At 35.2% G+C, this 27,337-nt stretch overlaps 3 protein-coding genes across 5 annotated transcripts in view; 1 reads left to right on the top strand and 2 right to left on the bottom strand.

Moving 5' to 3' along the window:
- Positions 1-27,337, bottom strand: part of LOC104087487 (hydroxyproline O-galactosyltransferase GALT3) — a 172,324-nt gene that overhangs the window by 62,139 nt on the left and 82,848 nt on the right. The gene's annotated exons all lie outside the window — the stretch shown is intronic.
- On the top strand, positions 8,801-11,440 carry LOC104109902 (S-adenosylmethionine synthase 2-like). Of its 3 annotated transcripts, none has more exons than XM_009619283.4 (2): positions 8,801-8,938; positions 10,102-11,440. In XM_009619283.4, the coding sequence occupies exon 2, from the start codon at positions 10,112-10,114 to the stop codon at positions 11,291-11,293; it is 1,182 nt and encodes a 393-aa protein (XP_009617578.1). In that variant the 5' UTR covers positions 8,801-8,938; positions 10,102-10,111; the 3' UTR covers positions 11,294-11,440. The 3 variants fall into 3 exon arrangements, with proteins under 3 accessions (XP_009617578.1, XP_033515519.1, XP_009617581.1); XM_033659628.2 differs by lacking the exon at positions 8,801-8,938 and adding an exon at positions 8,962-9,109; XM_009619286.4 differs by lacking the exon at positions 8,801-8,938 and adding an exon at positions 8,968-9,054.
- LOC104109903 (squamosa promoter-binding-like protein 12) lies at positions 11,951-22,075 on the bottom strand. Its single transcript, XM_009619287.4, has 11 exons — positions 20,804-22,075; positions 19,965-20,146; positions 16,795-16,955; positions 16,333-16,725; positions 15,274-15,348; positions 15,065-15,172; positions 14,583-14,700; positions 14,343-14,484; positions 14,061-14,211; positions 12,901-13,524; positions 11,951-12,572 (listed from the first exon to the last, which is right to left on the bottom strand). The coding sequence occupies exons 1-11, from the start codon at positions 21,394-21,396 to the stop codon at positions 12,114-12,116; spliced, it is 3,006 nt and encodes a 1,001-aa protein (XP_009617582.1). The 5' UTR covers positions 21,397-22,075; the 3' UTR covers positions 11,951-12,113.

Raw genomic sequence — 27,337 nt, 5'->3', positions numbered from 1 at the left:
CTCCCTTACTCAGATCTCTGGTGCAATCAGTTTAGAGTCAAATGTGTTTTTTGAAGGAAAATTCTTATAAAACAAAAGCGGTGATCTGGCACACCGAAACCAAATATCAGGTGGGGACTCTTAAAAAATCCTTCGAAACATAATTTTTTTTATTTGAAACTGGGTGGCCGCTGCTCTCTCTTCCCCCGTCCCCTTTGTTCTATTTTTACCTCTGTTTTTCCTTTTGCAAGTTTTTGGTTAGGTTCTGTCTGATGCTGGGAGATGGAGAAGGGAAGGGAGCCGTGGCTGATAGGTGCTCTCCGGTTGGAGGGATTTGGTAGGGTTTCCATAATTGAATATTTTATATGGAAATGGGAAGGGATGATGGCCATTGGATTAGAGGGGAGTAAATGGCTAAGATTAAATCAACCTTTTAGATGTTGTAAAAACCAATTTGAAAAATACCATGAAGCAGAGCCACAAATGGTCGTAGTTCATTTCTTAGCTTTTTGATGGCTCCGTTGTTCGCAGTTTCATTTTTGGTTTAGTTCGTCATCTTCCATTCGAGGTTTGGTTCAAGGCTGTCATCTACTGGGTTTTCAGATTTCGTTGGGATTTCGTCAATTAATTTGGTTTTCCGGTGAGGTTCAGTCCGTCGATTCTAATTGAGGTTCCGCTCGCCGGTCTTTACTCGTTTCCGGATCTGTTTGAGAATACTCAATGTTCATCTTTTGGTACAGTAATATTGAAGGCAATATTTTGCTCATTTGAGGTCCATTCTTATCCTTTTCTATCTATCTAATATCCTTTAGTTTCATGTATGTAATTTCTTGGTGATACTATTTTGTTGATTAATTTTGTGAGTGCTCTGTTTGATTTTTAGTCTCCGTTATTGAAAACAGTTTGCCCAATTTTTGATTCAGTTCCTTTGTTTGGCTGATGATTTTACTTTTTTGTAATTACTTGTTAAGTAAATAAGACAAATGGGAAGTGGGGGTTTTGAACATAATCAAAGAGATTTTGGCTTAATATGATATGTTTCATTCCTGCTTCGTTATTACTAGTTTCATTAACTCTAGGAGCATGTTAGGCCGATAACACTTGGGTAGGCAATTTTTAGAATTTTTGCTTGATTCGAGGTGAAAGGTCGTCGGCCAATTGGGAGCTCATTTTCGGATTTTAGTGACCCAGCAAGACAAAGGCACATTATTTCCAACCCATTAGCCCACTCTCCACTTAAAATGCAAGATTTAATCTTAGCCATTTATTCCTCTCTAATCCAATGGTCATCATCCCTTCCCACTTTCATATAAAACATCCAATTATGAAAACCCTACCAAATCTCTCCAACCGGAGAGCACCTCTCAGCCACGGCTCCCTTCCCTTCTCCATCTCCCAGCATTAGACAAAACCTAACAAAAAACCTGCAAAAGGAAAAACAAAGGTAAAAATAGAACAAAGGGGATGGGGAACAGAGAGCACAGCGGCCACCCTTCTGAAGCTAGCCGCACCCCACCTCCCTTCACGTTTTCCTCTCAAATCCTCCCCCATTTTTCTGCCATAGAACGCACACGCACACACAGTCACGAAGCCACCACTATATAACCACCGTAGCTTCACCCTTCTACCACGACTCCTCCATTTTTTTAGCTTCGTCGAACACCATCGGAAAAGTCAAAACCCGCAAACCTTTTAGATGTTGTAAAAACCAATTTTAAAAATACCATGAAGCAAGCCACAAATGGTCGTAGTTCATTTCTTAGCTTCTCGATGGCTCCATTGTTCGCAGTTTCATTTTTGGTTTAGTTCGTCATCTTCCATTCGAGGTTTGGTTCAAGGCTGTCATCTACTGGGTTTTCAGATTTCGTTGGGATTTCGTCAATTAATTTGGTTTTACGGTGAGGTTCAGTCTGTCAATTCCAATTGAGGTTCCGCTCGCCGGTCTTTGCTCGTTTGGTCGTAGTTCGTTTCTTAGCTTCTCGATGGCTCCGTTGTTCGCAGTTTCATTTTTGGTTTAGTTCGTCATCTGCCATTTGAGGTTTGGTTCAAGGTTGTCATCTACTGGATTTTCAGATTTCGTTGGGATTTCGTCAATTAATTTGGTTTCCCGGTGAGGTTCAGTCCGTCGATTCCAATTGAGGTTCCGCTCGCCGGTCTTTGCTCGTTTCCGGATCTGTTTGAGAAGGCCAATTGGGAGCTCATTTTTGGATTTTAGTGACCTAGCAAAACAAAGGCACATTCTTCCCAACCCCATTAGCTCACTCTCCACTTAAAATGCAAGATTTAATCTTAGCCATTTATTCCCCTCTAATCCAATGATCATCATCCCTTTCAACTTCCATATAAAATATCCAATTATGGAAATCCTACCAAATCCCTCCAACTGGAGAGCACCTCTCAGCCACGGCTCCCTTCCCTTCTCCATTTCCCAACATCGGACAGAACCTAACCAAAAACTTGCAAAAGGAAAAACAGAGGTAAAAATAAAACAAAGTGGACGGGGAATAGAGAGAGCAGTGGCAACCCAGCCAAAATCTCTTTGATTATGTTCAAAACCCCCCACTGCCCCTTTGTCTTATTTACTTAACAAGTAATTACCAAAAAGTAAAATCATCATCCAAACAAAGGAACTGAATCAAAAATTGGGCAAACTGTTTTCAATAACGGAGACTAAAAATCAAACAGAGCACTCACGAAATTAATCAACAAAATAGTATCACCAAGAAATCACATACATGAAACTAAAGGATATTAGATAGATAGAAAAGGATAAGAATGGACCTCAAATGAGCAAATTATTGCCTTCAATATTACTGCACCAAAAGATGAACATTGAGTATTCTCAAATAGATCCGAAAACGAGGAAAGACCGGTGAGCGGAACCTCAATTGGAATCGACGGACTGAACCTCACCGGAAAACCAAATTAATTAACAAAATCCCAATGAAATCTGAAAACCCAGTAGATGACAATCGCAGGTGCGAGCAATGGGGCGTAGGTGCGTGGCTAGAGGAAAAGGCCAGAGATCGCAGGTGCGATGTGGAGACCCTTAGAAGCGGAGTCGCTCATGTGGAAGGTGGAACGTAGAAGCGGAAGGTCGTTAATCGCAGAAGCGGAAGAACTCCGCAGAAGCAAGCGCGCAGGTGCGACCCTTTTGATCGCATAAGCGGGATTTTGGATTTAAGTAAAGTCCGTACATGCGATGGTTCATTCGCAGGTGCGGAGCCGCAGATGCGGTGGAGCCCTCGCAGAAGCGAAATCGCTGGGCAGAAAAGGGGAAATTTTGAGGGTTTGATCCCATTTTCATTTTGGGACTTGAGAGATCTGATTGAGACGAAAATTGAGGGATTTTCAGAGGAAAACATTTGGGTAAGGATTCTACACTTGTTTTTGATTAATATCCATTAATCCATCGTTATTTTCATCATTTAATTTAGGATTTTGGTTGTGAATTTTTTTTGGGGGGGGGGGGGGGGTTGGAAAATTCTTTAACCGATTTTTTGGGGTTTTAATTGAGGTTTTTGGTATCGGATTTTGGTAATTTTGCTATGGGTGAACTCGTGGTCAAGTGAGTATTCATATTTTGTAACTTTTACCCGATTTCGAGACGTGAGCCCGGATCGACTTTTTGGGGTGATTTTTGATTCTTTGCTAAATTTATAAATTAATTATTTAAATTAGTTTCTCGTAGTTGTATTCATGATATGTAATTGATTTTGGATAAATTTGGGCCATTTGGAATCGAAAAATTGAGGAAAAGGCATCTCCATCGATTGATTGAGCGAGATTTGAGGTAAGTGACTTGTCTAACCTTGGGTGGGAGAAATACCCTTAGGTTTTGGAAATGTTGTAACCATTTGTGATATGTGAGCGTCGTGTACGCGAGGTGACGAGTGCGTACACTGGTTGATTATGCAAAATTTGGTTCTTGCTGATTTGTCATCTTTTGAATTCCTTAACTGAGTTGTCTCCTTTTTAAAAAAATTATTTACTGAGTTGCCTTAGCATATGTAGTGATCATGTTTAGCCTAGTATCGCATGTCTACGTGCCTTAACTCTTACTTGCAAATTTGTGCAACATGTGTAGCTGAATTTCCTGCTTTCCTTGATTTGAGTTAAATCTTTAACTATAAGATCCTTGCTGAAATTTTGTGTTTCCTTCGATTACCTGTAGCATATTTACTTTGGTACTACGAGGCGGTTCCTCGAGAGATCCGCATGTACTGCATATTTACTTTGGAACTACGAGGCGTTTATTCGGGAGATCCCCTTGTACTGCATATTTACTTTGGGACTACGAGGCACTTACTCGGAAGATCCCCTTATACTGCATATTTATTTTAGAACTACAAGGCGGTTCCTCGGGAGATCCCCTTGTACTGCATATTTACTTTGGGATTACGAGGCAGTTCCCCGGGAGATCCCCCTATTTTGCATATTTATATTTGGGACTATGAGGTGGTACCTCGGGAGTACCCTGTTGTTTTCCTCTATTTGCTGAGCTGTTATTTTCTGAGGTTCCCGTTGTTAAATTTTCAGTCATTTAGAATATTATTATATCTTCTGCCTTACTTTCCTTTTAAACCAGTAGGGCCCTGACCTGATCTCGTTACTACTCTAACGAGGTTAGGCTTGGCACTTACTGGGTATCGTTGTGGCGTACTCATACTACACTCTGCACATCTTTTGTGCAGATTCGAGTTCTTCCCACCAAATCAGATACCAGTGAGTTGGACCACACGTAGAGACTTTAAGGTATATCTGCCAGCGCCCGCAGACCTCGGAGCCCCCCCTCCCCCCATCCTTACTATGTTATTTTCCTTATTTTTCTTTCGACTCTGATTTATAGAGACACTTAGTATTTTCTCCTAGAAGCTTGTGACTTATTTCTACCGGGTTTTAGGAGTTGTAATTATGGATTTGCAGTTTTATATTTATATATCCAGTGTTGAGATTGGAGTTTAGTTTATTATTCATTTATTCCGTAAATTGTTAGGCATAATCTTAGAGATTAGGTGCCATCACGACATCCTACGGAGGAAAATTGGGGTCGTGACACGGGCTTATAATAATGAAACACTGATCAACAATGTGAGAGCCATGAATAATTAAAAAAATAATAGTATATTACTTTGGGATGTGTGTTATAATGTGCTCAATGAATAATCAGACCCCTCTTTATATAGTAGGGGAATCCCATTCTAGGTACAATTCCATAAAAGGTAAAAATCTCTCGTATAACTAATTACTGGATTCCCGTTGGTACGTGCCGAGATCCGTGATGTGATACCCGATTGATCACGAATATTACGACCTTCTGTTAATCGTGTTTGATTGCCCAATAATGCTCTCTGAAGTCTTTTGGGATTTGGACCGATCCCGGGGTCATGGCCTTGATATACTCGAGGGAGGGCGTCGTGCCCCCGTTGCCTGACTCGATGAGTCCCTTACCTCGATTCTGGTTCCTTATCATTGCATACCTTACTCGATTTATTTTATCGGGAATCGGGCCAGCTTATGGGTCCGGTTTCACCCGTATACACATATTAAGTGAGTATTTCTTTGAGAAAATGACAAAATAATAATCTCTTATGTTCGAAATAAGATAAGTAATCTTTTAAATAACTCCCAAGTAATTTTGGTCCTTCAAATTTATAAAAAAAAAATGAGCATTTCTTTTATCTTAGTAAGCTTAACTATTAGGGCTAGTGAAGATTGTGTAAAACAAAAGAAAGATTTAACGAAAACCCACATTAAAGGTAAAGTTTTGCCGTCTTTATTATTTTTTGTCTATTTCTAGAGTCGGGTGTAATTTTTTACTATTTTTAATTGATTATTGACGTGTAGCGTAATTTTTGGTGTTGCATTTTCTTGATTTGAGTAGACTTTCACGATTCTTTAGTTAAATATTTTTTTTATTTTCACGTTAAATCTATCAATACAAGTTTTTAAAATATTTGATGAAAATAAAAAAAATATTGATGTTTTTATAACTTAAACGGATAAAAAAATGTTCAGGAGTATGTTCAAGGAATGGTATTGTTATTTTCTCTAATTTTTTCTCAAAGGCTTATTATCCATTTTCTTCCTTTTAATGTATAATTTTTGTGTTAGAAACTTCATTTTAATAGAAAAAATACAAGGTCCAAAATGATCATTTATCTTTGGAGAAACATGTTAAAATGGTCCTTGATAGTTATTAATGGTTATAAGAAGTACCTCCACAATCTAGTTTTCACATTATTATTTAAACTATATTTAATTTTTTCGAATTATTTAATTCATACCCAGTATTTAAAACTCCAGATAAAATATGACAACAAAAAATATAAAGAAAAAGACAATAAAAGATACTTTGAGTCCTGAACCAAAATAACGCAAAAACTATCTTTGTGACAAAAATGAGTGCAAAAGCTAAATAAATATGTCCAAAATACCGCATGAATTAGGACCTTTACCCGATGTCTCAGATTAATGGCCATTACCCGAATTTCTTTTTAAGATACATTAACGTATGAAAAAATATGTGTAATGCATACAAAGAAAATTTTATGACAGTTTGGTTCCAAATGGTCGTGTAGAGCGCGGATAGATTTCACGTATCGTATACAGCACTCATAAATTTCAAGTGTTGTGCATAACACGAGTAGATTTCAAATGATCGTGCTGAGCACGAGTAAGTTCCAATAAAATTACAAGGCATATCTTTTTATAATATTTTTGTCTTTAGACTTAGATATTATTTTTAACATCCTTTTATCTTTAGACTAATATATATACTATACTATACTATATATATATCTTATATATAGTATATAAGATGTATATATAGCTTATCGAATATACTATATATATATATATATATATATATATATATATATATATATATATATATATACATCTTATATCGATATACTATATATACATCTTATATATTATATATATTCGATATTAAATATTGAATATTAAAATTTAGGATATTAAATAAAATTTAGGTCACAATTCTATAATAAAATTTACAAAGCATTGCCTTAGATATTTTTTTTTAACATCCTTTTGTCTCTAATATCTATTTAATTTTTTTTTCTTTTAAAAATATATGTTGGGCCCACTTAACCCGTTTAGCCCGCGGGACCGTTTGGACCGGCCCACTTGGCCCATTTAGACCCGGGACCGGCACACTTGCCAACCCTAGTTCCAAGTGGCTATACAATAGGTTCCAAGAGCTGTAGAGAGCACGAGTAGGTTCCAAGTGACCATATAAAGTACGTGTATGTTCCAAGTAACTGTGCAGAGCACAAGTATGTTCCAAGTGACCGTGCAGAGCACGGATAAATTTCAAGTAGCCTTCAAGAGCACAAGTAAGTTCCAAGTGATCGTGCATAGCACAAGTAATTTGGATTCATGTTGGCAAGATAAACACTCAATAAGAAATGCAATTCTATACCTTGAGCTTGAATGTGAAACCTTTGATTAAAAATAAAAAAGTACCTACCGCAACCCCTATTGAAACATTACATAGGTTGGTTGATGATCGTTGGATCTGGCTCAGGTTGAATTTGTTGGAGGGAAGATGAGTTTTGTATAAGACAACATCAACATGAGAAGCATATTTGAACTTTGTAGTTTTCTACTAGAATCGCTTATATATAAATTTTATTCTTCCAGTACGTTCTATTTCTCATTAAATTTTCATTTCCATGAGATTATAAATCTGTCACAATTTTTATCCATGCAATTTTAGATCTAACTTGTCCTATTTTAACACCTCAATTATGATTGTTGATTTCGCTCCTAATAATCACTCTCTCATTTTATCCTCTACTTGTCTTGTTTGTATTTTAATCTTGTCTAATCGTGTATGACTTCACATCCCTTTTAATATTTTACAAACTACAAGACTTGTTTTGTGGTTACGCGCAACATTCAGTACATATAATTGTTCTATATAAAAAATGATCTGAAAAACTAGTTACATATTCGATATATTTGAATGGCTCCAAAAAATTACTCACTCTACTTTCACGTTATATTATGTTCCTTCACTCTAAATACTTAGTAAATTTCTTTTAAACTATTTAGCTTTTTAGAAAACAAAAAAAAACATTATTTATTTATTTATTATTTATTTCAAATTCGTACTCATTACTTCAATTAGTGAAGTGTTAATTAATAAAATGAGACTTTAAATAAAGATAAAACATATTTTAGACAAATACTGTTGTGATAAAGATTATTAACTAAGTACATTTGTTTTGAAATGTACAATTCCCTTAGAAAACAGATGCTCCCTCCATTCACTTTTACTTGTTCACCTGGACTTTACACACGTCTTAAAAAATAATAAATAAAGTGCATAATTTACCATGATACCTATATTAATTGATGCATACTTTTAATGGATTTGAAAAAATGATTTGAAATGAGTAATTAATATTGTGGGTATAATTAGAAAAAAAAAATTATCTTCTCTTAATATGCTAAAAATGACAAGTAAAAGTAAAAATTTATTTTTAAAATATTGATCAAGTAAAAGTGAACGGAGTATATAATGTATATTAAGCAATTTTTTATCATTTAAATACTTCTACACCGACAATAAATCAAACTTAAATTCATATTACTGACGACAAGAATGATTGGACCAGACTGAATAGGAGCTGGATTTGGAGGACAGCAGTAAAACCGTGTCTACCGACACTGACTATGTATTAAATTCTTTAATTTAAATACTATGGAGTTGAGCTGTTTATTTAAGGTAGTTTGACTAAATTAATAAGGTATGTCGTAAATATGAGAATCCCAACTACCCCAGTAAAAATACATAATGAATCTACCCCATATTATGATCAAAATTACTCCCATTTTCTTACTATATAAAGACATCTTTGTTTACCAACTTTCTTGCCTTTCTATGTTCTTACTTTGACAAGAGATCATTTTGCACCCACTTTTTAAGGTCTCATTTCTCTATCCCTCTCTATTTCTACATTTCGTTCTTTGGGTTTGCAGTCCTATTCAATTACTTGTAGTATTTTCTTTTTTCTCTTTATAAATTTGATTCACGTAGCAACGGTAAATCAATCATTAATGCTTGCGTTTGACTACACTGTCTATACTATAACCTTTGGTATGCGGCGCTTCCCTCGAGCCTGCGTGACTGCGAAATATTTTGTGCACTGGGCTCATCCTTTAGATCGATCTAATTCACATATTTTATGTTCTTGAATTTATGGAAATGGTCCAAACTTAGGTCTTTAGATGCTGCTTTAACTTAGTTTAGCGTTTGTATTCTTAATTGTGGTTTTTTTTTTCATCTTCATGTTTAAGAGGACTCTTAAAAACACAAGAAGTGAGTTAGATTTGAAGCTTATTTATGCGTAATATCAATCAAGATTCATACTTTGTTAGTCCATCGGGCCTGCGTACACATTATGCTCCCTAGACCTCACTTGTGGATTACACTGTATTTGTGGTTATTGTTGTATTCATACTTTGTTAAAAACTTAGGATACTACGTCTGCCACTACATTCATGGATTTTTGGGGTCTGTTTTTATGATCATTTGCAGTATACTATAGTTCAATGGAATAACTTACTCATGTCATGCCTAGTGTTTACACCAATCAAATAAACACATGATATGTGTCTTTACATAAATTGTTATCTCTTAGCCATAGTTAATTAGTATACACTGTCACCTTAATTTTATCACTAACCATTGTATATCAAAATATTGTAGTGTTAATATACCATTGTCGATAGGGGCGGAGGTAAAAGCCGAGCTATGGATTCAGCTGAACCCAATAGTTTTTGCTTAAACAGTGTATTTGTGTGAAAAAATTCATTAAATATGTACAAATATTAAACTTAGAACCCAGTGTTTAGCACTTAAAGTCGTTCTAAAATCCAGAACCCATAAGATTGAAATTCTGGCTTCGCCTTTGATCAAATGATGAATTGATGTGAGAATGTGTATCAATGAACTATAGTTTAGTGATAACCATGTGTTTATGTTGGATTGGTATAAATACCAGCCATGAGTAATTTTCTTTTTTCAACTCAATTGTGATCTTTGAATTCTTTCCAAATACTGATATCATCCAACTTTTTTATACGCAGTTTTAAAGAAATGGAGACTTTCTTGTTCACATCTGAATCTGTCAATGAGGGACATCCTGACAAACTCTGTGACCAAGTATCTGATGCTGTTCTTGATGCTTGTCTTGCTCAGGATCCTGAAAGCAAAGTTGCTTGTGAAACTTGTACTAAGACCAACTTGGTCATGGTCTTTGGTGAGATCACCACTAAAGCCATTGTAGATTATGAGAAAATTGTACGTGATACATGTCGGGCGATTGGATTTGTATCCGCTGATGTGGGGTTGGATGCTGATAATTGCAAGGTTCTTGTGAACATTGAACAGCAGAGCCCTGATATCGCGCAAGGTGTTCATGGTCACTTAACCAAAAAACCAGAGGAAATTGGTGCTGGTGATCAGGGTCATATGTTTGGTTATGCCACTGATGAGACACCTGAATTGATGCCCCTTAGCCATGTTCTTGCTACTAAACTTGGCGCTCGCCTTACTGAGGTTCGCAAGAATGGAACTTGCTCTTGGCTCAGGCCTGATGGTAAAACTCAGGTTACTGTTGAGTATTACAATGACAATGGTGCTATGGTTCCGGTTCGTGTCCATACTGTCCTCATCTCCACTCAACATGATGAGACTGTCACAAACGATGAAATCGCCTGTGATCTGAAAGAACATGTAATCAAACCCGTGATACCCGAGAAGTATCTTGATGAAAACACCATATTCCACCTTAACCCATCGGGCCGATTTGTCATTGGTGGACCTCATGGTGATGCTGGTCTCACAGGCCGAAAGATCATTATCGATACCTATGGAGGGTGGGGTGCACACGGGGGTGGTGCATTTTCAGGAAAGGATCCTACCAAGGTTGATAGAAGTGGTGCATATATTGTAAGACAAGCTGCAAAAAGCATTGTTGCCAATGGTCTTGCTAGAAGGTGCATTGTGCAGGTTTCGTATGCCATTGGCGTGCCCGAGCCTTTGTCTGTGTTTGTAGATACTTATGGAACTGGAAAAATACCAGATAAGGAAATTCTCAAGATTGTGAAGGAGAACTTTGATTTTAGGCCTGGTATGATGTCAATTGACTTGGATTTAAAGAGGGGTGGCAACAACAGATTCTTGAAAACTGCTGCTTATGGTCATTTTGGTAGAGATGATCCTGACTTTACATGGGAAGTTGTTAAGCCTCTCAAGTGGGACAAGCCTCAATCTTGATTCTGATGCAGTTGTTTCTTCTATAAGTTTTTCAATATCTTAAATTTCTTTTGTTCTTGGTTTAAGAAATATTGTTCTTAACTTTCTTGGGAAAGTGGAGTATACTTGGTATTATTGGTTGAGGTTATAAACTCTTGCCTTTTGTTATATGTTGCTGTCGGCAGTAGGCATGATAGAACCTTTTTTGGTCCAATATTCCTTCAATATGTTAGATAAAGATTTTCAATTAGTAGTAGCTGTCTCGATTCCCATTGGCCGATCTGCTATCTGGAACAAATCTTTGTCCAAGTAATCTTGAATCAGAAATGACAATTTTGACAATGATGAATTATACTAAAACTATACAAAGAAAAATGAAAGATTGCAACAGAGGTTTGGGCGACGAAAGAACAGCTAAAAAGAACAAAGTTGATGACAAATGTAACAGCTTGTCCAGATTTTACCTAAATGGATGCAAAGAATCAATTTAGCAGGAAAATGATGTGCTCAGACCATAGATGTAAGCAATTAGTACTCTATATAGTTGAGATCTGCAGCAATCTACTTATTATCCACTACATATTCGGGCTCAGATCTGCAGCATCTACAACTACAATCCCAGTGGCCAGTCCTATTCTAGTTCTACCATCAACATATAAAAAGAATATAACTTCCCTATTTGTAGTTAGAGCTTCTCATATATTTTATGACGAATTAGTAAAACATAAAATATACATAGAGTTGGAAATCTCCAGTTATATTGCGATCAATAAATTCAGAAGGAAAAAACAAGTCATGGTATCCTATACTGTCTTCTATAACCATGATATTAGGCTATACTTTAGATGGAGCCATACTTCAGCAGCTCCCACCTGAACGGTCTGAACGAGTAAAGAACCTCCGGTGAGCTTTTGAATAACAAAGCTACACAAACGCAGATGGCAGCAATAGCAACCATTGAAAGCATTGCCGGTTTGTATATTGCAAGTGATGATCCCGGGTTTCCATAATAGTATTTCTGGTCGCACTGTCTGCAATGCGTTTTAATTGGTTTCCTTAAAGACTTCTCAGTTTGTAAGCTAGCAATACTTACAGACCTATGACCATTGGATAGTTTCTGCTTGATACTGCTATCCAGCACCGAACCAGGGATATCGAGAACAACATGCTCATCACCTGGTTTCTGACCGATTTTCTTTTGGACAATATGAATATACGAGTAATGGCCTCGCAAGCATGCATAATCATTAGGTGTCAGTCCGGTACTGTCACAGGCACTTTTCCAAGCTTCAATTCCCACCTGAAGAAAACAATCATCAGCTCCTTGAAATACCTGGCTAACTCATTCCTTCCCAAACAAGGGAACCAGAGAAAAATACAGAATAGATGTTCTAAAAATTCTTAAGTAAACTACTAAGTATTCTAGAGCCATCCGGGAACAAAGTGCCACTATATCAGCACTGATAAAGAGGAAAAAGTGAAGGTCATTGCTGATCCCATCATGCTTCACAGTCCCCCCCCCCCCCCAAAACCCCCACACCCACCTGCACACCCCCATTCTGTGAATTGAGGCGACTGTCAGTTTCCAATGCAACAGACCAAAATGCACATAATAAAAGGAGATATACCTGTCCCGGATCATCAATTAATGCATCCAAAAGATTCTCAAAGCCAGCAAGACTAGCAACAATATGAAGTGGAGTCAAACCCCCAGGACCCACTGCATCAGGTCTAAATAAATAGTCACGATCATCTTGTTGCTTTTTTAGTCCTGATTTGTCAAAAGCTCCATGCGGACGGTATTTCAATAGGACTTCTACCATGGATTTGCACTTTCTTCTCACGGCTTGATGAAGGATGCCAACCTCCCGCAAAGGAACGTCAAGTGATGACTGTTGTCCTACATCTACAACGCCATTGAAGAAAACATCCAACAGTTTCTTTACGACAGCACACCAGTCTTGGTCAATGGAGAATTCTATAAGCCACTTGAATCGCTGAAAAGGGAAGAGATTCAAGTTGACACCAGAACCCACTCTAAATTTCAAATGACTTCTATGAAGCAGCCAACCCATTTCATGTAAAAATTCCAGAGCTTGGTCTCTGGCTTGCAATTTTTCAGTTCCTTGCAGAAAACCATCAGCCATTTCATCAACCTCAATATTGCTCTCCAATGTACGAATCTCAGAGCAAACATCTTTCTCTGCAACTATAAATGGGAAGAAGTTGCTACTAAGACCATGGTCCTCAACCTAGTCAAAGATAACGAACACTACATTTCAGAAGTAGAATAAAGTGTACCCAATACAGTCAATTTTCTGCAGAAAGAGGAGAGGGAGATACAAGATTTTACTCTATTTTATCAGGTAAGTACAAACCTGAAGTATGAACCAGAATCTGTTGATCTAATGAAAAGTAACACATAACTAGTAACAGGGAGTCAAACCAAAAGGTTAGTACATAATACTATAATAGTTTGCATGTACCAATGAGTTAAAAAGAAAATAGATATCATTTTTCTTTCTTTTTTTGCCTGATCGGTTAATGCATTTATATTTTATATTTTGTCACCCAAGCCTAGGTTTACTGTGCACATAGAGACCAAATGTTAATCCTTTTCATTGAGGTACTTCACTAAATTTACTTGCAAGATAAAACTGAGTCATTAGTAAACCAACGAGCATCAAATTCCATTCATAATAAACCAAACACGATTGCTCCAAGATAGGGAAAACAAGAAGATAAATTAACAATTAATAAGCATTAAGGAGAAAAAAAATAACTTCACCTCAATGAACCCTCTGCCAGTAACATTTGGCACAATACAAGGAAAGCTAAGGGACTGGATCTCTTCATGGTCCAAACAAGAATCAGCTCCTACCATCATATCAGTACAGTTACCCTGGACCAGGTAATTCCCTTCCAGGGCACATAGTAACCTAAAAGGGAAGTGGAGACACACAAAGAATCAATTAACTAGCTCAAAATACTCTAACCAACTAAGCAGAGACTAATAGGAAAAGGAAAAGGCAAACGTCTTTAGGATCAAACCAATGTCTATTAAAGTCACCTTGTAGTGGGCCGAGATAGGTTAAAGCCTTTCACCAAAAACTGAACTCTTTTGGAGGCACAAACTGCGATAGGTTTGACAATTGATATCCCACAGCTCCTATGTCTTTTGACTGGTAAGGAAGTGTCCAGAACAACCTGCCCTGTAGTACAGAAGCAAAGACTCAATGTTCATATCAGTGGCGTTACTGTCGAGAAAAAGATAGATCAAGAAAGGATACAATGAAGGATGAGAATATACCATTAAACAAAAATGCCACTCGATCATTCACCCTAGTATAAACCCATCCAGTTTGCCAAAAGGAATCCGCGGATGCATTAAGAAGCTTCCTCAAACCAGAGTTAAGATCACAATAAAGCTGCAAAAGGAAAGCAATTAGGAGCAATATATTATAGGCTAAAACATTAAGAGAACAGGAAAAGGAAAAGGAAAGAGAATATGTATGGCCTGAGGGGATTTAATTTGCTAGTTTCATTTTGTTGAAAAGTACAACGAATAGCTTATACAGGGGATAACTAAAGTAAATATCTGATTTCAAGTATCAGGCAAGTTAATATCACACTCATTTTTGGCTTCATTTTAGCCAAATATTATCCATTCTGGCCACATGTTTTCTCTTTCCTTTCCCTTTATTGTTAAATAACAAAGCCTAAAAACCTTATTGCTCCGCTTCTTCCTCTCAGAAAATTAAGTAATACATTTCTGAGAATTAAAAAATTTACCTCCTCCCATATGGATTTATCCATCCGAAGATATATTGTTAGTATAATACAACCGGGCCTAATGTAGCTTTCAATATCTGTAGGACTGTGTGATAACCAATCAAGAATCTGCAATTGCCCAGGAATAGAGAAGGCTTGGTTTCAAATTGATATAAAAGAAACATGAGAACACTGTCATTGAAGAATATTATAGCAAGAGTACAAAATACCTCTTTCCGCAAGGCTGTAGGAAAATCACCAGGATCTTTCCCAAAGAGTTTAAAGACTATACGATCCGTTCGACTCTGAAAATTAGTCAAAATCTTGTAGTTAAGAGACAAATCATCTTTATCCATTGATGCATCAAGTGTTAATAATCAAAGTCATTGGAAATATCTTTTCTGTATCTGACTAGCACTACAATATCTTTCTCGGCCTTTTGGCTAAGATCAAGTATCTGACTAGCACTACAGGGACAAACAGCCTAGAGTAACCTTATGATACAAACACATTGATCTCAAACTCAAAGATCTACTTACCAAACATCAACAATATTTTCTTTATCATCAAAATACAACTGAATCAAATTTTCTCAAAGAGAGAATTTTACTGCAAAACACCTTGGTAAGTATAGGATATAGGAGCCACATATCTCATAGCCGCAGTTTATATGACAGAAACGGGGCAATTGAATATCTGCACAGGTAAATTTAGCAGCCTCTATGACAGAATGTCTGGCTGATAGAGTTTGGAAGAGCATAGCTATGGAACATCGTAGTAAGCTGCACATATATATTGGAGGATCGATGGACTGTAGAGCCAATACAGCAGGGCAGATTGGACATTTTTACATCATAATCTACCATATTTGGTGGAAGTAGTGAATCATAGTCAGGATTACACGCAGCCAATTTTGAAGGCCTAGCAAGGCTGGGAGTACAAGTGCTAATTGCAGAAAGTATTATTAAGCTACTTTACTTACTCGAGCTTAAAGCATAGATGAGAACAACGATGTACACAAGCCTGCTAAGATATGGATTTCAATTTCCAGATATTTCATCAAAACCTGTCTTCTTTATTCATTTATTTTCTTTTTGTGGATAGTGTTAAAGTATTATTGATGAACAACAGCACTAAGAAAGTGTTACATATGTTTACAAGTAGTGCAGAAGACTACTCCTGGGACAAATTAGAAGCTGAAGATCAGCGACTCCAGAAAACATGCCTGTTAGCTTAACAAATTGCATATAAGTGCAATGGTAAACAGCAATAGAAAACAAAACTCATACCTGAGCCTCTCCACTGGAATTAGATAGCGAAAGGGATGAGGTAGATCCCGAGTTCCCACTTGTCCCTGGGCTTGACTTATGAGGGTCATGACATATCCATAGAGGACAGCCAGAAGATGAAGCCCCTGGGTTTGCAGAGGCATCAGAATTCTGCAGCTTTTGATTGCCATCTTGAGAATCATCATAGATGTTATTCAAATCGATATTATTCAGCTTCACCTTAGCTGAGGCATTTGCATTGATAGGTGAGCTCTCTTTTCTGCAACATAGAGAATCAGGCTGCCAAGCACAAGGATTTTGTAAAATCCCACACTCAACATCACTCCTGCCCATTCTCTTCTCTGTCACTTCAGATGCAGGTATCAAACAATTCCCAGTAGGCCTAAGAGATTCCTGCAAATCAATCCAATCAGAAGCTGAAGAGAGAAAGGTTCAATACCAATGTTTGGATCTAGTGCAGACCTCTTTCGGAGCCCCCATAGATGTCCCTGCATTCCGCTGCTCTGGAGGTGCAGACAACAAGCCCCACGTATTCCTCTCATTAGTTGCACCAACCAAACTAGCTAGGTTTCTCAGCAGATGAGACAGTAGATCCTGGTCTTTAGTTTGATCTGAGCTATTGGCTGCATTTCATAATGAGAAGAAGCCAAAAAGTAACTCCTCCAATTCACATGCACCAAAATCTCAAAATAAGTACCTATCTATGTGCCTATACGTTATCATGATTCTTGTGGAACTCAAAAGCTTGTTAGAGACAAACTGACTTGGTACTAAGTACTCCCTTAGCTAATTAGGACTCCCAACTGCATAAACTAAGCCCAATATTACAAGAGACATTATCAGTACATAATCAAGTGAAAAGATTCCATTAACAACAATATGTTAATTTACCCTCTAACGCACTGTCAACGTGGATATGTTTATATACTCTCAAGAGAACTGGATTTAGTTTAATTTACATGGTAATGAGTTCTCAAACAAAACAACAGTCAAAACCTTGCAATCGCAGTCATCAAAAGGTATTCAATACTCAGGTGGTTTCATAAGATACCTACTCCTCCAAATAATTTTAGCCCATATGTCAATGAATAGCCTTGTTGGGAAGGTCAACATCACTGTTTTTCTAAATTGGAGATATATTGTGCAGAAATTAATAATATATTTAGCATACCCAACACAAAATTGAGTTTAAAGGGGTTTGACGAAGATAACAAACTCTTGATAAAGTATCATGAGTGATGTTTATGTCTTTGGTTATTTATCTCTGCATTCAGCATTTCTCCATAGTAGCCCGTGATCTGAGAAAGTTTTCACAAGATGCGACACTTTTCCATGAGGAAAGTAATCAAATAATTCCCTTGTTCTCAGTTCTAACTTCTTAGCCTAATAAAGGTTAACTTGGATCAAGTCTCAGCACAAAATCATCTTCTCCTTTTCTTTCTTCTAGGAAGGAAAGTCTCAGCCATGATTAAAGTTTCCAAAGTAGGTCAAAAATTTGAAACTATAACCACTCATATAAGAAGATCGCATTCCACAAGAGAGAAGCTACTTAAAATCTCTACCAATATCATAGAGGTCTTAATACCTTGTGAGGAGAAATGAGAGAGAAGAGACATATTGATGACTTGATGATTTAATGAATACAAGACATCTAAAATTAATATGATATTGCCCACCATGGAGCAATATCCAACTTAAGAAATTAACCCTAATACTCTAACTCTAACATGCTACCACTAACACTTAACATTTTAACAATGCTCAACAAAATTTATGAATTTCCAAACACCCCACAAAAATAGCTGAATCAGAAGCCATTGAGAAATTGAGAATGAATCAACTGTGCCTGCAATACAATTGTGTCTCTCTCTCTCTCAGAGTAAATTCCAAGTCTCCAGAATCTTGGTACTTCAAAAGACAATTATTTGAAAAACCTAATTTCCAATAAAAAAGCAAGAGTCCTCTGAGGATAATCCAATTAGAACTCTTTCTGAAGGCTCTTCGGATTACACTCTCACCAGATGCAGTCATGGAATGAGTTAGGCACTATGGAAAAGATGGATCAAAGCAGCATAAATTTTAGTACTCCTTTCCTTCAGCAGCTACATAACCACTTCGTCAAAGCATGACAAAAGAAGACTTGTAATTGAGTCACATAACCATTTATAGGCTAGTCTAAACTGTAAGGGGTAGTTTGGTTTGCAGATAACTCAATACAAAGATTATAATACAGGGACTAAATACATGGATTAATAAAGCAATAGAATGATTTTTGTACAAAATAATAGTGGTATTAACAATAATAATATTTTATACAAGGATTATTTCCTTAATACTTGTAACCAAACGTGTCCTAAGAATATACAAATGAGAGAAAACATGATCGACTGCCAGTGGAAGGTCTGCGACTCTGCGTTCAACCAATCTACCCAGAGTGAATTCCTCTCTCTAGTAGCAATCTGGTCTCTTTTTTATGGTACCATTTAAACGAGAACGCTACGTCGTCCAGCGCACTTGACCACTGCGATAAAATCATAATTCCACCCCTAACTGGATTACACCTTAGAGGTTTTGAAAGACACGAAAATCTGAGTCTAGGTGCTAAAGAGCTGGATCTTCATCGTTAGTGACGGCGAATGGTATGTTATGCAGGATATCCCCGCCCTCAAATTTGAGTAATGATGGTTATATACATTAATTAATGTGACTTGCAGTTAAAGATTTCAAAAGAAAATCAAAGATCTATATGAACTTCTTCCAAGTTCAAGGAATTAATAGGCAAGATAGCTTCAACTCATCAGACCCTTCTGTTGTATATCCCTAAAGTTCGTTATATTGCAGTAAAACTTACCGGTCTCTCAGCAGCTACTCTTTCGAAGATCACTCAAAAAATCAATAGAACTAGTGGACTTTCATATGATTTCTACTACTTCTATGGATGTATTTAATCTTTATGGAAATTCTAGAGTTTCCCAATTGTTGCAGTTTACATAAATTATTCCAACTAATGTACAATCCCGTACAGATTAAAAGTTAACTATTATGGTTAGTTCTATAGATTACTTCAGAATACAGCCTCAAAGGATAGTCCACAAGTATTGATGGCTAATGTTTCAGTAGAAGCATCAGTCGATAATTACCACCGAGATCTATTTTAATGTCCATCAATTATTAGTTGCTAATACCTGACCCAATGCCCTATATCATGTGTAGCCTTTAGGATAAATCGGATTATCCAAACTAGGTAATAAGAACCTGTCCTGATGTTTCAACCATTCAAACTAAATACAGTATAGGAAAACAACCCTCCTGTCCCCAAAAGCAATACCAACTATCAGTTATATCTTACAACTCCCGATTCATAGAGACGAAATGCTGTTTATGGAATAGACATCATTGTATTCATCAAGTTGATACTATGTCAGGAAAAGAATAACTATACATTCTTCTCTTTCTAAACTTCTTGCTTATAGAATAGCACTCTAACCAATTAGCATAACAGCGAAAGAACTTACAAGCACACCCTATTACGTCATGAGAATGCTATTACCTAATTAATTGGCCGAACATCTTCTGTCATAAGAAACAAAGATATCATGCAGGAAAAGCATGGAATACAGATAACAACTTACATTGTACGTTGGCCAGTATCCTCAGCAGACTAATTAATAAGTAGTTACTACCCCCCTCATCATTCATGGAGGCTCCATTAGCTACGTTTTCTGGATGTGTTTTTCTTCTTCGCCTGTTATGACCAGCTAACCGCCTACGACAGCTCCGCTTCCCCTCATCAAACTCTTGTAGAACATGAAACCTGCCCAAAAGTAATCATAACACCAAACCATGATCATCTTCCATGATTACATGTTCCAGAGTATTAAAATGTAGATGTATTGAAGACATAATTAACTAAATAAAAGTGTTCCCTCTCTAACACCTCAACCTTTTAGATGAGGTAACCACACAATTCCACGAGATATATTAGGGCATGTTGCATCAAAACAGAGACAATGACTAAGTTATGGACAATGTTATCTATTTAGTCTAACGTATAAGAAAAACCAATGTATCAGGTTTCCAAAACTTCTAATTTTATAATATTTTAACTGGTACATAAGACTAAAGATCAAAGTACAACCACGTGCACTAAGCTCCCGCTATGGGCAGATCCCAGACTCCCGGGATTGGTCAGACCACATTGGGTCTATTGTACACAACCTTATCTTACATTTCTGCACGAGCATGTTTCCACAGCTTGAATCCGTGACCTCCTGGTCACACAACAACAACTCTTACCGCTGCACCAAGGCTCCTTTGGTTCATAAAACTAGAGATGATAAAAACCAATCTATCTGGTTTTCCCAATATCTGATTTTATCATATTTAAATGGTTCACAAAATTAGAGATAATAATTTTAAAATATATAGATATTCCTACAAAAATATTGCAAATGTTCTACTAGAAAGCTACCTACTGCACTGCTGACAAAACCGCTGCATAACATTGCCCACCAAAGCTTTAGCAGCTTTAGAATGCACATCACACACTTTATGTCGTCGGTGGTAATCTTTAGCATTGCTCAAATCAGTTCGACAATCCTGCACTTGACAACAAACTGCACGATTCGACAAAACCCCACCAATTTTCGTCTTTTTACCACTCTTCCCTTCCCATTTTTCCACATCCCCTTCCATCACGGGATACAATTGTCCACCTAGCTTCAAATTAAGTGATCCAGCTTCTTCTTCATTATCCAGTTCATCATCTTCAATGACGATCGCCCGCCTCCTTTTCTCCAATTCTTTCCTCCTTTTATCATTATTTCCTAATGTCAGTAATTCATCTGAACCAGATGGAAAACAATTGGAGATTCTACTAGTTTCTGGATGAATATCTGATCCTATAGGAAACATTAACTGTTTGCTCTTACAACAATCTGATGGCACTGAATTATTATTCAGCGGTGCAGCTGTAAATAAATCACCATCCCATTTCCAATCATTTAAATCCCACTCCATACTCTTTTTTCCACTAACTGGACCATGATAATTATGTGCGGCCATTGACAAAATTAATCTGATAAACAACCTAAGACAAAATTCCTCTCTGAAATGATGAAAATTAAGCTATATTTTAGCTTTAATAGCAGCAAATAAATTACAAAAACAGCCGAAAACTTAACTAACTGGACGCCAAAAACACTCTTTTAAGAACTAAAATTTTCAGAAAACAACCTTATACGAAAATCCTCTCTGAAATAATGAAAATTAAGCTATGTTTTAGCTTAAACTAGCAGAAACTAATTTTTCTTTTTTAAAAAAAGCCCAAAAAAGAACTAACTGCACGCCAAAAACACTCTTTTAAGAACTAAATTATTCAGAGAACCTTATACGAAATTCCGCTCAGAAATAGTGAAAATAAGATATGGTTTCAGCTTAAATTAGCAGCAATTAAATGACAAAAAAAAGCGCAAAAAATAACTAACCGCTCACATCAAAAACACCGTTTTAGTTCAACTACATTTCTCCCAATCAGAAACCATTAATTCTGTTTAAAACCAAATAAAACAAAACAAAAAAAGAGCTGGAAATAGAAAGGACTGAAACTGTAAATATAGAGAAATGATCGGAAAACGTGTAAATCACCGGAAAAAAGATCGCCGGCAATATAGAGAGGAATATTTAGTAGAGTAAATAATTAAACAGAAAAGAGGAAAGAGAAATAGGAGATGGCATTTTCCTTGCGTTTAAAACGGACATCGTATACTCTGTATTGTGTAGTGTGATGAATACGGACTTCTTCTTTTTTTTACTGTACTGTAAATAAAGCACGTGAATAGTAACAAATAATTGAACAAGTCATGTACTGTAAATGAAGCATGTGTTTTTTGAGTTGAAATGGAAAAAGAGTGTTTAAATTAAAGTTACAAAGAATTTAAATAATTTAAGAATTTGTAAGTAAAAACTAGTACTCTTATTGTATTGTACCGTATTATTATTTTAGATATAATAGTTATTTTAATTGTTATTTAAATTTTATTGTATCTATCGTTAAACCTGTTACGTAACAATGAAAAATATCACTTTATATAACGATCGATTTGAGGTGGTTGCATCGTTAACTTTATTTTTTATTTTTTCCTTCCTTATTATTAATTAATCTTATTTTATTCTTTATCCTACTATTTTATACACTACTTGTGCCATGTACCTTACTTTTTTGCTTAATATTAAAAGTTTATTCTTTATTTTTTGGTGCATGACATCATAAAACGACAGCATAGTAAATAATTTTCCAAATTTTATACATTTCAAAACGATGCAATACAATACGACATGATACATTATGAAACGATACATAACAAACATCCAAGCATATCCTAATATTTTATTTGAAGTTCAAATGAAGAAAGAAAGTTCAATAAATACAAAATACAACATTAATGTGTAAACAAGAAATTTCTTTGGTAAGGATTTACCTCGTATATATTGATAGAAAATTTTATTTTACATTATCAATGCATTTTATTTATATATTACCAATTAGGTTCTACATCATTTAGAACCAGAAATTCTGATAAAAAGATTTAGAATTTTTTTTATTATAGGAAACAGTTTCCTCTTTAATGAATCACATGAATATCCGAATTAACCGGAACCTCAATAAATATGAAACATCCGAGTGAGAAACTAAAAAAACAAAAAACAAAAAAATAAAGTTCTTATCCTCCTTTGCTGTCTCCCCGATGTATTTGGACTTGTAACAAATTTTATGCACAACTTTATGAAAAGTGTTTGTTGGGAACACCTTTCTCAAAAAAGTTTTGGAATCGCAACAAATTTTCTAACAAACAATTATAACAAATTTAATTAAATAAAAATATATGGCACCCATATATTTGTGAGAGAATTAGCCTTACAAAATTTTAAATAAAAGGGAGAAAAAATAGGACTGCACAAACGAAAGCGGATGCGATTAACTAACCTTCCAATGGATTGTTATTTCAATCGCTAAAGTGACATTTGGTTGGGAGAAATAATTGTCACATAAAACTTAGCATTATTAATAAAACGGTAAAATAATTTCCGTGTGACCGATATATCATAGGTTAGAGCCGTAAAAATAGTAATTAATATTTGCAGTAGAGTAAGCGGTCTGCGTTACATATAGATGCATGCGCCTAATAAGATCTTTACTAATTTTTCTACTAAAGTTATGTCATTTTCATTGTACTAACTTCACCATTACTACTTTATTCATGTATGTCCAATCCAGGATGCTAGTGCTCTTTCCTATAATTGTTGTACTATAGCATCCTAGAGAAAGCATAGTAGTTTCCCATGATAAAAAAAGTTGTTTCAATTTGCAGATAGTAATTGATTGAAGATAAAACTACGCTAGTATTTGGCCATAGATTCCCAAATTTATTCTAAAAACTCTGATTTGGTTAAAGTTTGGTTTTAAGATAAAAATGTGTTTGAACATCTATTTTGGGTGAAGTTTGGTCTGAAAAAACATGAAACATGACTTATACTCATAAGTTCTAAAAACTATCACAAATACCCAACAGTACAATTATTAATAACATTTATTATATTATCGCAAACCATAGTCTTGAACATAAATAAATTTGATACAAAATTATTATTTTTATAATGAACTACATGATACACTATCAGATGACCGAGAAGACGAAACAACATCGTTACAAAATAATAAATGGTGGGCTCTTTTATAAAATACAAAAGTTTGGGGCAATTTTTAAAAAATATAATAGTGATATTTTGGCCCAAAATCAGCTATTGAGCTGGTTTTGGGATTTGGGATTTGGGCAAAATATTGACAAAAATTATGGCTAAATATGTGTTTGCCAAATAAAACTCAAGTTTATTTTGACAAAATTTATGGCTAAACGGGTCCTACATGTCATCAGATGAAGGGGTTTAATTTTGCCTTGAGCATATAGACAGCCAACAATTTGGTTTCCACTTTCAAATATCTAACCCTCTAGCTCCGCGGAGTGAAGAAAAATCTTCGAGTAACGATTAAGTTGTCTTCATGTGATCTGTAGGTTACGGGTTTAAACCGCGAAATTAGTCACTAATACTTGCATTAAGGTAAACTGCCTATATTATACCCTTTTGGGATGCGGTCATTCCTCAAACCCTCCCTTTTGTTAGGCTAAACTAGCCCAAAGATACTCTATACTAATATAGTGTGATATAATATATTTTGGGTCAAACATGCACGGTTTCTTCCAAAAGACCTCACAATATTAAGAAATTTTTATACCTTATATGTAGGCTTCCAATCTTTTCAGATACCAACGTGGGTCTTTGTATGTACACTTAATAATGTCTCCCTCAAACTAAGTTCTACGTGGCTCATTACCACGATCCACGTGTCTCCCCCTCAAACTAAGTTCCATGTGGCCTATTACCACGATCCACTAGTTAATTTTCGAGATTCATTGTGTGTCACTCATATCGTTAGAGTATTTATGACAAATGATGCCCGCAACTAGCTTCTTCTTGTATGCGTGTCTCCAATCTCATAAGGGTAAACAAACCGAGCCTCACACCATCACTCTGCCCGTATCTCCATACTCATCCCCTCGAACCTGAGCTTTGATACCAGTTGTTGGACTAAACCAGCCCAAAGATACTCTTAACATGGTGTGATATTGTCTGTTTTGGGTCAAGTCCGCACGATTTTTCTCATAAGACACCATTAAGAAATCCTTACATCTTATATGTATGCTTTCAATCTTTTCAACTATCAACGTGAAACTTTGTTTGCGCACCTAACATTATTTTTACATGGAGTAAAATATATAGTATAACTAATTTATAGATGGTAATGATTTCAAAGCATCTTTCATGTTGTCAAATTATGTGTTTCATAGGGTATAATATGCATTTGTTATCTTGTTATAGTGTTCTTCGACCCCACACGGAAAAAATTGTTATGCCACTAACAACTTCCTTAATGGATAAGGTTCTTCAAAGTAATGCCCTAAAATGAGGGAAATTTGATGTATTTAGTAAGCATCGATTTACATACCAGAAGAAATTAACAAGTGCTACTAATTATTTGAGAAAAAAATTCAAAAACCTAGTAGCAATAGTTATTTCATATTCATAGCAACTAAATAAATATATTCCCTAGGAGAAAATCATTCAATCCTATTAAAATAGGGGTGCTAGTTAATAATCCCTAAAAGTAAGCAAAAATAAAAAAGGAAAGATGATAATTTTCATTCAAAAATAAAACTCTCATCCAATTCCACTAAAATAGGCATATAATTAATGATATGCAAAATAAATTACCGCACTTTCAGTTATTATAATTTTAAAGTGATTGCTACTCTTCTTGAATTGAAATATACATTCACTCGATGTGTTTTCTTTAATAATATTTTCATTGATTTTTCATTCAAAAATCATGTATAATTAATAATATGTATAATATTGGAATAAATCATGTGTGTTTACCATAAACACCCTTATATTTTGAAAAATATAATATACACATACTTAATGAAAATATATAAGGTATATATATGGTATGTATACATTATAAATAATTTATATGTTTGGTATAAGAAATAAATCTTAGATGATTATACCATAATAACCATGAATAATTAATAATACCGTATATTTTTAGAAAGATCAGCGCGCGGATTTTGCTTCGGTTAAAGTGTGTGTATATAATTATATAGATGGTGTAATGATGGTATTTCGTATATCTATATTTGTTTATTTTTGTATGTATATTTATACGATATAACAAGCAGTGAAGAAGTTAGAAATTCGAAGGAGAGTCAATGGTAGAGTGATTTGAGAAAGAAAGAGAAATAAGATTTTAAGAATTTAGACATAATCCCTTAATTTTTCAGAAAGAGTTAGAAAATAAATGAGTTACTATTAAATATTAGAAAATAAATGAGTTACTATTAAATACTTTCAAATATGCTATATTTGTAATAAAATCTGCTATTATTGGAATAATCCAAATATGGTAACATTAATATAAATAATATTTTTATAAGAGTCCTACGGTGTAAAAACCTCATTATTTGATATACGTGGAAAAGCTAATTAGGATATGATGAATTAATTGATTAGTACAGTAGCATTAATGAGTTATTAGGTCTAATAGATTAATATTAAGAAGTCACTAATTAAATTAATTTCCTATGTGATTTGCGAGAACTGTTGCATAATAAGCAGGTTAAGCAGGTTAATCAGTGCGTACCCGAAGTAGCAGTTATAGGTTTCCCTGAAAAAATTTCGAAATAAAGAAAAAGTCACAAATTAGAGTAAGATTACATATAAATGAATATGCATTATTTATCAATTTACTAATACAAATATTGAGTACAACTAAATTCTTTTTCATGTTTAAGGAAACAAGTAGTAAGTTTTTCTAGGAAACAAAGATGATGGAGACATATGAATAAAGTTGGGACGGAAACCCATTTATGTAAAAGGACATCTCATGCAATGAATTCTATTTAATTTCTTCATCTTAGTGTTGTTGCGTTTTTTTTTTTTTTTTTTTGGTTATCTTACTATTTTTGCTTATTATATTTTTATTTTTTACGGCGTCTTTACTTTTGTATTTTTCAAATCTATTTTGAAAATATTTTTCTTGAGGTACTATCGAGATAAGATCTGCGTATATTCTACCCTTTACAGACCTCACTGAGTATGTTGTTGTGCATCCTTACCGTAACACATTGAACCCAAGCCCTTCTTGTATTATTTTTCCTGTTGTAATCGGTTAGAACTTTACTAATGAGAGTCAAAATATAAAATATTTAAATGTAGGAAGAAGCCAAAGAAATTCAATTATATAGTATACATATTGAAAAAAAATATTTAACTATATAATATAATTTTTCGACAAAAAATGTTAATTGATATTGCTTGGTTAATAAAGGTAGCTCCGCTAATGCTCGTGTGGAGATGGTATTGTGAACAAATAAGATGGGTAGGG

This window comes from Nicotiana tomentosiformis, chromosome 5, assembly GCF_000390325.3.
Source record: "Nicotiana tomentosiformis chromosome 5, ASM39032v3, whole genome shotgun sequence".
Classification (NCBI taxonomy): Eukaryota; Viridiplantae; Streptophyta; class Magnoliopsida; order Solanales; family Solanaceae; genus Nicotiana; species Nicotiana tomentosiformis.
Note: the sequence above shows the minus strand (reverse complement) of the source record. Positions and strands in the feature narration are given on the sequence as shown.